Genomic DNA, 15,722 nt, shown 5'->3' on the forward strand with positions numbered 1-15,722 from the left:
CTCAAGATCCCTGTTAAAAGACCATTAGGCACTACTTTAAGGAATTTTCTATTTTAAACAGCGACACCTTTTAAAAGCGATATAACCATTCTTGGTAGGAGCATATCGATAAGCTTTTTGACCGCGAAGCATCGCAAAATATCACCTTTTCGATATATTGTCACACCCATAGTTATGGTTTCGGTGCAGGCGTTTGGGCGTTTCAGTGCCCAGATGGCTGTTTTTTAGGTAAGTCTGGAATTATTGACACGGCCACGCTACTACTTGCTAGCTTGAACTCGAGTTTCATTTGTAAAATAATATTGAATCTCTCAGTGCCATTGACGACGCTAGACATCCGATTCATTTGACTTTACCCCATGTGACCTTGTTCAGCTTGCGTCAGCAATTCTTGGTTGGTTAGCTAATAAGATGCTAACTTCTCTCTAGTACAAAACCATTCAGATCTACTGTACGAGAATTGATCCATGACCGTAAACGCGCCGGCTTCATTTCTAGGAGGTACGAAGAAAGTCATTTTACACTGGCCCAAAATGGAGGTATCTATCTGCCGCAAGCAGCGGAGATGAGATCATTAATAATTCAACCGCAAGCCATGAGTCACGTTCCGTCATCGCGCATCCATCGGCTCTCCGCGTCGTCTTCTTGCGCTTCTCGTAATTCTTCTTCCTTCTTGTTCTGAGGTCAGGAGGTCGCGTGGTTTCATTATTGTCGTAATTGCGGCGCCTACACAGAGTCGTCGGAGCTCGCGAGACTCTTTGTCGCCGGGGTTTAACTGTCGCGCGCGGGTCCGGGTCGAGGTCGAAGCAATTCCTTTGGAGTGATACAGTCGGGATTCAATTTGGGACTAATTGAATCATCCATAAATTATCATCTGTGACGGTAATTTGCTACCTTAACCCGGCAAATTGAAAGCGAATCGGGCTGAGCTGTGGTCTTCATCAGCTTTTATGTTGGTTCATTGGCCATTTTTTTTTCGCTTGGTCGGTCATTTCAATAAACCTCAGTGCCTACTCCAGAGGCAGACTCTTGCAGAGGTTGTCAAACTTTCTCAAAACCTATACAGGTAGTCCCCCGGGTAGAATAGAATAGTCCTTTATTGTCATTATACAGTTGTACAATAAAATTGTGGAGCTTCTCCCTTTTCAGTGCAGGACAAGTGACAATCTCGAAAGTGGCTTGCAAGAATAAAAGTCGAAAATCTAAATATAAAATGTGTGTGAGGTAGTCCTATGTTCAGGCAGTGCAAATAATTGAAGTAGCAGCAGTTGACAGTGAAGTCATTAAATATTGCACGTAAATAAGTATTGCACATAGAATATGTGTGAATAGAAGTAGCAGAAGTTGACAGTGAAAGCATTGAATGTTGCACATTAATATTGCACGTGAATAAGTATTGCACATAGAATATGTGTGAGTAGAAGTTAAGTAGCAGAAGTTGACCTTGAGGCATTGAATATTGCACGTAAATAAGTATGGCACATTGAATATGTGTGAATAGAAGTTAAGTAGCAGAAGTTGACAGTGAGGCATTGACCATTGCACTGTTGTACATAGTATATTGCATGTAAATACTGGACGTTGGGTGATGCCTTAGCTTTCATAGGAGCCATTTCTGAAACCAATTGAATAATTCAAAGTCAGGTTATTAGCAATTGTTTCTACAAAATGGATAAGCGACAAAACTTTTGTCAGGGACTGTAAAATCTGAGACTTATAGCCGTTTTGTGTTATACTTATATAAAAAAAAAAAATAATTGGGATTTTATAAGGTAACGACTTTGAATTTTTTGACGCCACTGCTCACGGAGACTCATATATGGCTAAGGCAGGGGTCCCCAACCTTTTTTGCACCACGGACCGGTGTTATTTGGGTCTTTTTTTCACGGACCGGTGTTCTGACAAATTTTGCAACCCATCAAAAATTGCAACTTTGCGGTTCTGCGCATGCGCGTAACATTAAACATAGCAGCAAAATGCGATTCCAAAGTAAACACTACAAACTTTCTTGAAAGAAAGGAATATTAACTTACGTTTGATCATGGAAGGACTTGTAGAAAAGTTCTCCTCAGATACATCCTGCCATGTAAGCTGCACACAACAACTTCACACCGCTCTCACCATTAACGACTTCGCCTTGTCGTTAAACATTAATTAAGAAGCCCACTTCACAAAGATTCGATGTTGGAAATTGTAGCAAGGTTTTCAATGCACTTGTAGCGATGTCAGGATATTCCGGAATGACTTCAATCCAGAACCTCGGTAGAGTTGTTGTCTCAAATGTACGTTTAATAAGGTCGCCGTCAGTTGCGATCTCTACAAGTTGATCTTACTGTTGCACAGACATGCTCGAAACACTCGGATTATTCACAAACGGGTCACGAATCCACTCCTTCGCAGTTCATGGGTCTTCGAGGTTGTAGGCTCGTCAGGTGCCCTTTTCGCCGTGAAAAAATATCTTCAAAGACGTCTGTTTTCCAGTCATATTCGCTCATGTGGGGGCTAATTATTTCCGGGAACAAATGTGCTGCACCCGCGGCGTAGCAATACGTTATTATCGAGGACAAGCGCACATAGATATATTATATACACAAACGATGTACTGTTAGCAGTCCAATCAATGGATTTCTATGACGACATTCTAATCTATCTCGTAGTATTATATCTAGAGTAGACAGAGATATTGGTGTGTTAAGCAGGGGCACAGGGTTAATTCTGCCAGAATGCGGTTGTTATTAAATTATTATTTCTGTGCGGCCCGGTAGCAAATACGCCACGGACCGGTAACGGTCCGCGGCCCGGCAGATGGGGACCCCTGGGCTAAAGTAGGTGCCTGTTCTGGTTTTAGGCCAGTAGCAGCTTTGCTTTTGTAAATATTTGAAGTTTTTGAAAATAGGCCCCCTACGAATCTGCCCAGTTTCCCGTGTCATGTCAATAGGTTATGAAGTCTATGGACAGTCCATCTTGGGAAATCTGTGGTTGACTTTGTTGTCGATGCGGACAAAAAAGGACGTCATGTCCGGGTTGTAAAATCCCGTCCTTCCCGCACAGCCGAATCACCAACACGGCACAAGTCTAAAAGTGTCCAAGTGTCCCCAGTACATCTTCCCATGACACGGGTAAATCCCACATCACATTACACGGGAATTTAGCGGAATAGAAGTCTTAAAGGGGCTACTGTTACGCGACTTTTTTAACGGTGGACAAGACTCCAGTGGCGTAAAGTCGAAATCACGTAAGCTGTGTACTTTGTAACCCAGGGACTACCTGTTCCTCAAAATGCAAATCTTCCTATAAAAATTGCATTATTTGGGGAAATGACTTTTCAGACCCTTGAACTCTTGCTAGTAGATCCCTAAATGTCCCCAAACCCTAACTTGAGAACACCACACTGTTAAAAATCTGCTTGTCATTGCAGTTGCTGGCTTCGCCTTGACACCTACTTCATTTGGAGTTTCATCGGACCGGCAACCTTGATAATTATGGTAAGTTTGACCCACCCCCAACCTTGTGTTCATTAACCCTACTTAGCCTGCGGGTCGCCGCATAAGGGTGCCCGCGCAGAGTGTCCTGTTGAGCGCGGACCTCACCGTCGGGCACGCGGTTGTCAAGGAAAACGAATGAGGGGCACCGAAAATATATTGCCGTTTGTCACCATTGCCGGAGGAGGCCAATAGTAGGCGGGGCGGGAGGGTAGCGGTAGGCGACTCTGCTCAGTATGCGGTTTTACAGTAATCCGCACAGAGATTATGATTGATCCTCCCCACCGACTCGACTGCTTTCTCCGTCGCCGTACCGTTTCCTCGCCTGGCGGGCAAAATAACACAACGGCTCGTTTTTTTCCCTGTGATCATTTATCGATCGGACGGCTTTCAAACGGCGGTTCGGCTAATGCCGACGGGTCCGAGTGATGTATTAAGATGGAATCACTGGCAACCGGACAACTTGTAGACTACTTTTTGGAAAGAAACCATGATCCGATCATGCATTTTGAATGTCGTGCGATCGTCAATAGCGCAGATTAGCGCTTCTCATCCGCTCTGCCGTGAGAGATGGTCGGGTGTGTTGCGGGAAGTTCCCTGCCAATTTTGTGCCATTGTCCCTTGTGACTTGATTGACCTATAAAAGTAGTGTAAAAAAAACAATAGGAGCACAAACAAAACTTTTTACTTCACAGACATATTTTTACGTACATTTATGTCTGATTGTGGGCCAACTTGACAACCTCGTCTTTACAACCTGGTGACTCGGCTCGACATGTCCTCGAGGTCCAGCTCGAATCGACGTGTCCTCGAGTTCCAGCTCGACTCAACGTGACCTACAGGCTCGACTCGATGGGACCTCGAGGGTGGACACGACGCGACCTCGCGCTTTGGCTCGAATCGACCTGACCTCGGGTTTCGGCTCGAATCGACCTGACCTCGGGTTTCGGCTCGAATCGACCTGACCTCGGGTTTCGGCTCGAATCGACCCGACCTCGGGTTTCGGCTCGAATCGACCTGACCTCGGGTTTCGGCTCGAATCGACCTGACCTCGGGTTTCGGCTCGAATCGACCTGACCTCGGGTTTCGGCTCGACTCGACGGGACCTCGAGGGTGGACACGACCTCGCGCTTCGGCTCGAATCGACCCGACCTCGCGCTTCGGCTCGAATCGACCCGACCTCGGGTTTCGGCTCGAATCGACCTGACCTCGGGTTTCGGCTCGAATCGACCTGACCTCGCGCTTCGGCTCGAATCAGACGCCACCTCGCGTTTCGGCTCGAATCAGACGCCACCTCGCGCTTCGGCTCGAATCAGACGCCACCTCGCGCTTCGGCTCGAATCAGACGCCACCTCGCGCTTCGGCTCGAATCCGACGCCACCTCGAGTTTCGGCTCGAATTCAACTTGCAACAGCAGGTATGATTCGGAACTTCTCAGATCAAAGTGGCTCGTGCAATTGGCTAGTTATTCGGGGACTATTGTATTGATTTGATTCAAATATTAATATAATCAAAAGAAATAATAGCATGATATAGAAAAAAAGCAATCATAATAAATTTTTAAAAAATTTTTTAAATTATGATTTCGTTAAAAAAAATGTGTCTTCCTTCCCGGTTGTGACTCACTCTCTAAATCCGGACATGCACGACGCACGCTCGTCACGCTCCAGTTTTAGGAGGAATGGCGCAGCAACAACAACGACAAAAAAAAAAAAAAACATCCCCGCGGTTGCCCGGTGACTCACTTCTTTCTCTCATCATTGTACCAAGAAGAATATCAATGTTGGTGTGCCGGAGCGCAAATCCAATGAAAAGGGCTAGAAGTGCCCCTCACAAATTCATTAGCTCTGTAGTGATACTCTGTTGCATTAAATTGACTTTGTGCTTGACTAATTTGCTGTTAACCCTGTATAGGGCAAGTGACTATTGTCCATTTCGACTGGACGTCAATGGCAGCCAATGAGTGCCCTATCAAACCTGCATGGGGAAAAATCTTCCAGGAAATAGTGAAACGGTTGCAGACCCTATCCTGCAAAAATTGAAATGTCTTTTAACTTGTCTAATGCACTTTTTCACCATTTAATTTTTTAATATCCTTAAACATCTCCAGTTTTGATGTCTTTTCTCTCAAAAGTGCACACGCCGCATTAAAAATGAATCCAATAGAATGCAATTCATATTTAATGGCAGTATTTCAGGCCGAAGTATCATTTAGATTTCCTATTCGGGGGAAGGGTGGGTAGCTCACAATTCGCCGTACAAGGCTCACGATGACGATGATCTTATGGCAATATAGCACGTATTGCTACATTTGTTAGGAAACGATTTGACAACTAATAGATTGGAAAAATAAACTTTTCATCCAATCCGGTTGAAGTGGGAGGGATGGCAGCGGATAGTCATTCGGATTGGACGTATACAGTGGGGCAAAAAAGTATTTAGTCAAGCACTAATTGTGCAAGTTCTCCCACTTGAAAATATTAGAGAGGCCTGTAATTGTCAACATGGGTAAACCTCAACCACGAGAGACAGAATGTGGGGAGAAAAAAGAAAATCACATTGTTTGATTTTTAAAGAATTTATTTGCAAATCATGGTGGAAAATAAGTATTTGGTCAATACCGAAAGTTCATCTCAATACTTTGTTATGTACCCTTTGTTGGCAATAACGTTGGCCAAACGTTTTTTGTAACTCTTCACAAGCTTTTCACACACTGTTGCTGGTATTTTGGCCCATTCCTCCATGCAGATTTCCTCTAGAGCAGTGATGTTTTGGGGCTGTCGTTGGGCACCACGGACTTTCAACTCCCTCCACAGATTTGAGATCTGGAGACTGGCTAGGCCACTCCAGTGCCTTGAAATGCTTACGAAGCCACTCCTTTTTTGCCCTGGCTGTGTGTTTGGGATCATTGTCATGCTGAAAGACCCAGCCACATCTCATCTTCAATGCCCTTGCTGACGGAAGGAGATTTTCGCTCAAAATCTCTCGATACATGGCCCCATTCATTCTTTCCTTTACACAGATCAGTCGTCCTGGTTCCTTTGCAGAAAAACAGCCCCAAAGCATGATGTTTCCACCCCCAAGCTTCACAGTGGGTATGGTGTTCTTCGGAAGCAATTCGGTATTCTTTCTCCTCCAAACACGAGAACCTACCAAAACGTTCTATTTTGGTTTCATCTGACCACAACCGTTGTCCCAGCCCTCTTCTGGATCATCCAAATGGTCTCTAGCGAACCGCAGACGGGCCTGGATGTGTACTGGCTTCAGCAGGGGGACACGTCTGGCAGTGCAGGATTTGAGTCCCTGGCGGCGCATTGTGTTACTGAAAGTAGCCTTTGTTACTGTGGTCCCAGCTCTCTGTATGTCATTCACTAGGTCCCCCTGTGTGGTTCTGGGATTTTTGCTCACCGTTCTTATCATTTTGTCCCCACGGGGTGAGATCTTGCACGGAGTCCCAGATCGAGGGAGATTATCAGTGGATTTGTATGTCTTCCATTTTCTAATAATTGCTTCCACAGTTGATTTCTTGACACCAAGCGTTTTACCTATTGCAGATTCAGTCATCCCAGCCTGGTGCAGGTCTACAATTTTGTCTCCGGTGTCCTTCGACAGCTTTTTAGTCTTGGCCATAGGAGAGTTTGGGGTGTGACTGAGGCCATGTCCGCACGTAGCAGGGTTTTTTAAAAAGTAGGATTCTGCCCTAATACGTCAGGGAAAAATAATTGCGTCCACACCTGCACGTTTGTGTAGAAAAAAAAAAAAAAAAAAAAAACTTCCACAGCCAACCACTTTCATTCATTTTTAAGTACATTCAAAACAACAAAATAATTGTCCAAGATACCCATTATTCAAAAACAAGCACAGCAAGAGGTTGTAAAAAAAAAATGGAAGCAAAAAAGCGCCTATTTATTATACTCCAAATGTAAAAATTGGTCTAATGTGTGACGTGAGGACAAAATTTGTCGCAGCCAGTGACGTAAATCTTCGGTTATCAGTGTCCACATGATGGGGCCACAACCGCAGAATTCGAAAATCTTCACCTTCCCCGTCGTTTTTAAGAACCCTGGTTTAATTCTGCGTGCGCGTGTGGATAGGCCAAACCGTAGAGAAAAATATCTTTTTGCCAAATACCCTGCTACGTGTGGACATGGCCTGACTGAGGTTGTGGACGGGTGTCTTTTATACCGATGAGTTAAAACAGGTTCCATTATTACAGGTAACGAGTGGAGCCTCGTTAGAAAAAGTTAGACCTCTTTGACAGCCAGAAATCTTGCTTGTTTGTAGGTGACCAAATACTTATTTTCCACTCTAATTTGGAAATTCTTTCAAAATCAAACAATGTGATTTTCTGTTTTTTTTTTCCCACTTTCTGTGTTTCATGGTTGAGATTTACCCATGTTGACAATTACAGGCCTCTCTAATCTTTTCAAGTAGAACTTGCACAATTGGTGGTTGACTAAATACTTATTTGCCCCACTGTATATTTTCACACCCCTAATTTGGACAGTGTTGCAATTTGACCTTTTAACCAAATTGCCATAATCACGGATATTTACTTCTAAAAATTTCCGGAAGGGAAGACGCTCGGTGTCTTTCATTGTTTCCTCTGCTGTGACTAAATCGAGACACGTATGAATAAATCAGGTGGAAAGGCTGGCTCTTACAAGTCCGCATCTGTCATCTTCGACCGCGTTCGCGTACCGTCGCGGAGGTTTCGTAGGATTTTGCGCTCTGTTTAGCAAAGTGGGGCGCGGGCAAGCGCGCTTTTGCGCTCCAAAGTGCTTTGCTTTTTTTTTTTTTTTTTTAAATGAATAGATTCATCTGGGCCGCTTTCTTTTCCCGCAGCTCAACGTCATCTTCCTAGGTATCGCTCTTTACAAGATGTTCCATCACACGGCCATTCTCAAGCCCGATTCCGGTTGCCTGGACAACATCAAGTAAGAGCTCTTATAAATCCGTTCATTTGCGGGAAACCGCTTTCAAAGAAGTCTTTCATGATGGGGAATGATTATTTCAACCACCCCTAAAACATAAAAAATGCCTATTAATCATAGTAATTAAATGCAGTGGTATGAAAAAGTATTTGAACATTTTGGAATTTCTCACATTTCTGCATAAATTCACCATAAAATGCTTATTTGATCTGTCAAAATCACACCGATGAAAGAACAGTGTCTGCTTTAACTAAAACCACCTAGACATTTATAGGTTTTCATATTTTAATGAGGATAGTATGCAAACAATGACATAAGGGGAAAAATAAGGAAGTGAACTATCACATTTAATATTTCGTTGCCCCCCCCCTTTTGGCAGCAGTAACTCCAACCAGACGCTTCCTGTAGCTGCAGATCAGTCAGGCACACCGATCAGGATGAATCTTGGCCCATTCTTCTCGACAGATTCCTGGGATGTCTGGCATGAATCGCTGTCTTTAGGTCTTGCCACAGCATCTCAATGGGGTTCGAGTCTGGACTTTGACTTGGCCACTCCACAACTTGCATTTTGCGTTTCTGAAACCATTCTGAAGTTGAGTCACTTCTGTGTTTTGGATCGTTGTTTTGTTGCAGCATCCATCTTCTTTTTAGCTTCAACTGTCTTACAGACGGTCTCAGGTTTTCCTGCAAATCATCGTTTTGAATTAATTCTGCCGTTAATGGTTGCAAGTTGTTCAGGCCCTGAGGAAGCAAAACAGCCCCAAATCATGATGCTCCCTCCACCAGGTGTTGATGTTGGTGAGCTATTCCAATTTTCCTCCACACATGACGTTGTGTGTTAGTCCCAAACAATTCAACTTTTGTTTCATCAGTCCACAAAATATTTTGCCAAAACCTCTGTGGAGTGTCCAAGTACCTTTTTGCAAACATTAAACAAGCAACTATGTTTTTTTATTTTTAGACAGTAGTGGGTTCCTCCTTGGCGTCCTCCCATCAACACCATTATTCGCCATAGTTGTACATATAGATGATGTGTGCACATAGATATTGGACTGTGCCAATGATTTCTGTCAGTCTTTAGCAGACACTAGTTTTTTTTGTAACCTGAGTATTCGGCGCTGAACTCTTGGCGTCGTCTTTAGTGGACGGCCACTCCTTGGGAGAGAAGCAACAGTGCCAAACTCTCTCCATTTGTTGACAACTTCTTTGACTGTCGATTGATGAACATCCAGGCTTTTAGAGATGGTTCTGTATCCTTTCCCGGCTTTACGCAAATGAACAATCCTTGATCGCAGGTCTTCAGACAGCTATTTTGACTGAGCCAGGATGCACATCAGACAAATCACGCAACACACATCAAGACATTTCTTACCAGGTGTGTGTTTTATAGCGTGCAGGGCAGCTTTAAACCACTCATCAGTGATTGGGCACACACCTGACTTAAATTGTTTGATGAAAATTGGTTACAATTAGGGCTGTCAAACAATTAAAATTTTTAATCGAGTTAATTACAGCTTAAAAATTGTAATTAATCGCAATTCAAACTATATATAAAATATGCCATTTTTCTGTAAATTACTGTTGGAATGGAAAGATAAGACACAAAACAGATATATATACATTCAACATACGGTACATAAGTACTGTATTAGTTTATTATAACAATAAATCAACAAGATGGCATTAACATTATTAACATTCTCTTAAAGCGATCCATGGATAGAAAGACTTGTAGTTCTTAAAAGATAAATGTTAGTACAAGTTATAGAAATCTTATATTAAAACCCCTCTTAATGTTTTCGTTTTATTAAAATTTGTGAAAATTTTCAGTCAAAAAATAAACTAATAGCTCGCCATTGTTGATGTCAATAATTACACCATGCTCACTCATGGTGAAAGCCATAAAATCAGTCGGACCCAAGCGCCAGCAGAGGGCGCCAAACACCAAAAATCAAGTAACAAGTGGACATTCCACTCTGCTGTCATTTTAATCTGTTTGAGCGGGGCATGTGCGTTAATTGTGTCAAATATTTTAAAGTGATTAACTAAAAAAATTAATTACCGCCCGTTAACGCGACAATTTTGACAGCCCTAGTTACAATTGCTCTTTAAGTCTCCCAAGGCAGAGGGTTCACGTACATGTTTTTTCCTTTCTGCCACTGTTTTTTCATCTGTGTGATTTTGACAAAGACCGGATCACATTTGATGGTGATTTTATGCAGAAACGTGAAAAATTCCAAAAGGTTCAGATACTTTTCATACTTCTGTAAAACTGCCGACCAGTTCCCTCTTTACATGACATACATATACATAACATAATTATGACAGTCTTAAGACGCCATTGTCAAATAAAGGCTACCGATATTTCTCATAAATCCGGTTTACACTAAAGTATACTAAAAAGTATTCCTTGTATGACCAATTCAAGGTTGTTCCAGGTTTTTCTTTTCCGTTCGATTTTTCATTTGACTGCGAGTTTGATTTTTGTTGTCACGCGTGTGTGTCCTCATGCTGCTTTCGTTCATTCTGCTTCATGTGTTTTTCTTGATTTTCATCTCCATTTTGTTTGTCTTCATTTTAGCCACCGTTATTACCAGGGATGCGTTATTGTAGAGTTGCAATGGTAAGATGACAATAGATGTTGTGTTTGACGTGTTGTTCCCTTCCTCACCTTGGCCCTGAAACAGAATGTCTGTTTTTGCTCCCAAGCTTCCCTTACACTTGAAAAGACAGATATGAGTTTGTGTTAAAGCAGTTAGTCAATAACTGCGTCCAATCAAAAATGGTTGAAGTTCAGCGTTCTTCCGGTGACCTCTAGTCGGTCAGGTTTTTTGCACTTGTATTGATGAAGTACCCTCTCCCGCCAGGTCATTAAGAGCACCCTGGCCAAATGATGGCAAATTCATAAATCAGTCATTTTGCCGCAAACCTGAGCCATTTATTAGCGCTTTAAACGCCAAGGTCTGCCGGTGTTTACGACGGCGGCTGGATGTTCCTGTGAGCAGAGATAATGGTGGCAAGCGCCTGTAAATCACAAAGGAATCCTTTCCCCGGAAAAGGCAGGATAATGTAGGATGCTGTGCTTTTTCCCCCTCCGTGCCCCACTTAATGCCTACCGCATAATATGAGTGACATATTTGTTTTTCTTGCTTTTTCCGCCCAGCTATCAGGAGTACGAACCCAAGATCAAGTAAGGCAAAAGTCCGAAAACGATTCAACCCCCCCTAAGTCATTCCTCTTCTTTTCCTAACATGCGGAAAACCACAATTCATTTTGATAAAATACAAGAAAAAAATGTATATTAAAAACACACACACCGACGGCGCTCGACATCCAATGCTTTTTGACTGGGAGCGGCCATTTGAATGGACGTTCGTTCTTTGGTTGCTGTGGTTCTTTTGACATTTTCCTTACAAATGTAACTTTTTATGTTTGACACCCTGAAAATAACCGTTCGACCAAAAATGCGGGGGGTGCAAAATTTCAAAATGCTACTTTTCCTACAATTTTTGTCCAAATGACATCATTTGTACATTTTTAAAAAGTCAGGATGCAAAGAGGCAGAAACGTTTTTGCAAAAAACGTACGGTTTGGCTAAAAATTGCCACAAATATACCAATTAATTTCTCGTGGGCAAAATTTCCTATTGATTTCCTGTGGCCATATCCAGCATTCCTTTCTATGGCACCAAAACTTTCAATCACCTGAAAGCAACAGGAAATGACCCCTAAATGCTTGCGCGACGCAGCGAAACTTTTGCCCCCCCCCCCCAAAAATGACCATTCGCCCCCCCAAATTTTTTTGATTTAAAAAAAAATAAATAGATAAATAAAAATTCTAAATGCACCAATAACTACAATTGTAATCCAAATCACATAATTCATATATAAAACATTTTCACGGAGTTAAAAAAAAATTTGCCGAAAACTTTCCCTTTCATTTCCAATGGCTCCATTAAAAAAAAAAAAAAAAAAAATTACAAAATGCCAGTTTTTTGTCCAAATGAAATCATTTATACATTTTTTAAAAATCAGGATGCAAAGCGACACAAAAAAAGTATTTGCAAAAAACATACAGTTCAGCTAAAATTTACCAAAAATAAACCAATTCATTTTGTAATGGGCAAAATTTCTCATTGATTTATTCACCTTCAAAACAACTTTCACATGAAAGCAACAGGAAGGTACCCCTAAATGCTTGACCGTTCGCCCCCCAAAATGTTTTGATTAAACAAAAAAATAAAAATAAAATAAAATTCAAAATGCGTCTAGTACTACAATTGCTATCCAAATCACATATTTCATACATCAAAATTTTCAGGGAGTTTAAAAAAAAAAAGTTGCATTCAGTTTTTGCCAAAAACGTTCCTATTCATTTTTAATGGCCAAAATTTCCCATTCATTTGCCATGGCTCTATTCGAGGAAAGAAGAAATCATGTTTCAAAATGCTACTTCTCCTACAATTTCTGTCCAAATGACATCATTTATACATTTTTAAAGGACAGGATGCAAAGGGGTGCAAAGGATTTTGCAAAAAAAAAAAAAAAAAAAAAATTTTAATTCATTTAAAAAGCTAAAATTTGCCTAAAAACCTTCCTATTCATTTTTAATTGCCAAAATTTCCCATTGATTCCCAATGGCCATATCCGCCATTCATTTCAATGCCACAAAAACTTCTTCAAGCAGTTTCCCTGCTTTTGCTAAGCAGGGGAAACCTTTGACACACCCACAAAAAATAACCGTTCACCAAAATAAATAAATAAATAAAAATGCATCTCGTGTTAGAATTGTTATCCAAATCACATACTTTATACATCAAAAAGTTGCATGCTGTTTTTGTCCCCCCCCCCAAAAAAACAACAACTTATGGTTACATCAGAATTTGCCAAAAATGTTCCTATTCATTTTTAATACCAAAATTTCCCACTCATTTCCAATGGCTTTATTCCCCATTCATTTCAATGGCACAAGAACCCAGCCCAATATCAACAGTAAGTGACCCAAAATGCCTCAAAATCAACAGGAAGTGATGCCTTTCTGGAGAAATTGCATTTTCTCTTATATACTAGTGCAATAGCATGTCTTCCTCCCCTTGAATGATAACCAATTTCATTTAAAAAAAATTCAAATTTATACATCAAGAAAATAGAAGCTGGCTATGAGAGAAACTGTCCACTCGCTTATGATTTTAACAAGCTTTCAAAAACAAGCAAGAAATACTTTGTCTTGCTTTGCCCCAACTTTACGAGACACTTTAGCCAATTAAACAGAGTGAAATATGGGACATGCTGTAAATCTCCCACAGCCAAAGTAAATATATTTGTTGTTTGCAAGCATTTATACGGACCTCCATCATCCAATATATGAAGTCACCGTTTTATGATTGTCTAGCGTGTTTCAAAAAAAAAAAAAAGCATAGCCGAGACTGTAAAAGCTCAAAAGTGCATTACAACCTTTGTCATTTCATTTGTTTGCGTGCCTTCCCTATCTTTGAACAACCTTGATTTTTCAGATTTTTTTGAGCCAGAATGTGATTCTTTGCACCTGTTGCAGCAGATGTGTCAAACTGGCGGCCCGTGGGCCAGATCCGGTCCATCGTATGGCTTTGCGTGGCCTGCCGAATTAAACCATGTGCACCGACGTCATTTTTATTATTATTTTGTTTTTTGAAGATCTTGGATTATCGGTGCCATCGCCTTGCTGTGCCTGCTGGGCCTGACCTGGGCCTTCGGGCTGATGTACGTCAACGAGAGCACGGTGGTCATGGCCTACCTCTTCACCATCTTCAACTCGCTGCAGGGCATGTTCATCTTCATCTTCCACTGCGTACTGCAGAAAAAGGTACGGCTGATTAGCCTCTTAGCTGGTGGCTCGTATCTCATTCCGATGAACCCTTTTGGTTCAGGTGCGGAAAGAGTTCGGCAAGTGCCTGCGGACGCACTGCTGCAGCGGCAAAAGCATTGACAGCTCCACCGGTTCCAAGGGGAACGCTTCTCGCGCTCCTGGACGCTACTCCGCTGCTTCACAGGTTGACTCCCTTTTTGTCCTTGGTGTCCAGATTTAGCTTCTGATTCACTCTCAACTAAGTTGTCCGATAGTTTTTAACCAGTATCCCGATGTTGTCCAACTCCCAAAACTGATACGATATATGCGGTCGCGCACTTCATGGGTTATTGCTTATTGTATTGTGAAGCCCCTCTAAATGTAACATGAAATAAACCTTCAGTGAAAAATAAGAGATTTTCAATTGAAGTAATGGAAAATAAATGTCCCATATAAAATAATATGCATTGAAATGAGCCAACAGATCCATTCACAATTACGTCACGTTTACAGTAGTTACCCCAAACGCCACTAGGGTGCGCTCAAAGCATTATAAATACAGCCAATCATAGGACATGCCAATACAATGACAATTTTCAAGATGCATTTTGCTGGGCTTTTGCACAGAGTTGATTTTTTTATTACTTTACAAGTTTTCTTAGTGACTATTTCTTTCTGGTAATGTAGTAGCTATACGTAATGTGTTTATAATTCATTATTTTTCAATTGTTTAGTTTTTGCACCATAAATGAAAATGGTCTGCTCACATAACAAATCCCGAGCATTTTATTTTGGAGACATCTATCGGTCAATAAGTATAACTGCTGTGCTAAGCTGTGACCCACCCTTGTGCAAAGGCAGGAGGCTTTCCAGCATCAGTGTTCCATCTAAGGTTAGCGCAATTGCACATATTCATAGCACAAGAAAACCTATCCAGCGCACAAAATAAAATTCAACAAAAACATTAACTAAGATCTAATTTGAGAACTGATATAATAGTTATTTGGACCAATATTGTTTTCTGTACTATTTTGCAACATAACTCAAAGAGCGACAGCTGTCGAGGCAATAATATGATACAGCTCACTTACGCTAAGCAGCCAATCGTAGTGTTTGCATACTGTATGTACCCTGCCCATTCACACCGTGCTAGTTAGCTAGCTAAAAAAGCGCAGCGGAGCTAAGCGACGTAAATGCTAACCCCTTATCATGGCGAAACAAACGGGTAGTGATACGTCCACTCATCAAGCCAAAGCAATAAAAACATACGGTTCTTTTAAGATGGAACAGTTCTCGGGGTATGTGCAAACAGATGAACATTTCGAGTGAGAATAGTACACATTTCATGAACAACAAGATTTGTCGTTTTCATTTTAAGTGAGCCAAATCAATTATACTAAAAAATTCCTGCTGTGATTTGATTATTTTAATAATACATGCTTGTTATGATCCAAGGTTTGAACAGGTGTGATACTGGTGTGTA

At 41.5% G+C, this 15,722-nt stretch overlaps 1 protein-coding gene across 2 annotated transcripts in view; it reads left to right on the forward strand.

The window, feature by feature from the left end:
- The window catches only part of LOC130928501 (adhesion G protein-coupled receptor L3-like), a 231,677-nt gene that overhangs the window by 196,869 nt on the left and 19,086 nt on the right, over positions 1-15,722 (forward strand). Inside the window, exons 20-25 of one of the 2 annotated variants that reach the window (XM_057855157.1) lie at positions 3,419-3,485; positions 8,328-8,419; positions 10,998-11,039; positions 11,580-11,606; positions 14,089-14,257; positions 14,322-14,444. In XM_057855157.1, the coding sequence (XP_057711140.1) occupies positions 3,419-3,485; positions 8,328-8,419; positions 10,998-11,039; positions 11,580-11,606; positions 14,089-14,257; positions 14,322-14,444 (520 nt within the window). The remainder of the gene's footprint in view (positions 1-3,418; positions 3,486-8,327; positions 8,420-10,997; positions 11,040-11,579; positions 11,607-14,088; positions 14,258-14,321; positions 14,445-15,722) is intronic. The other variant, XM_057855158.1, reaches the window with a different exon arrangement.

The sequence above is a fragment of the Corythoichthys intestinalis genome, chromosome 13 (assembly GCF_030265065.1).
Source record: "Corythoichthys intestinalis isolate RoL2023-P3 chromosome 13, ASM3026506v1, whole genome shotgun sequence".
NCBI classification, from domain to species: domain Eukaryota; kingdom Metazoa; phylum Chordata; class Actinopteri; order Syngnathiformes; family Syngnathidae; genus Corythoichthys; species Corythoichthys intestinalis.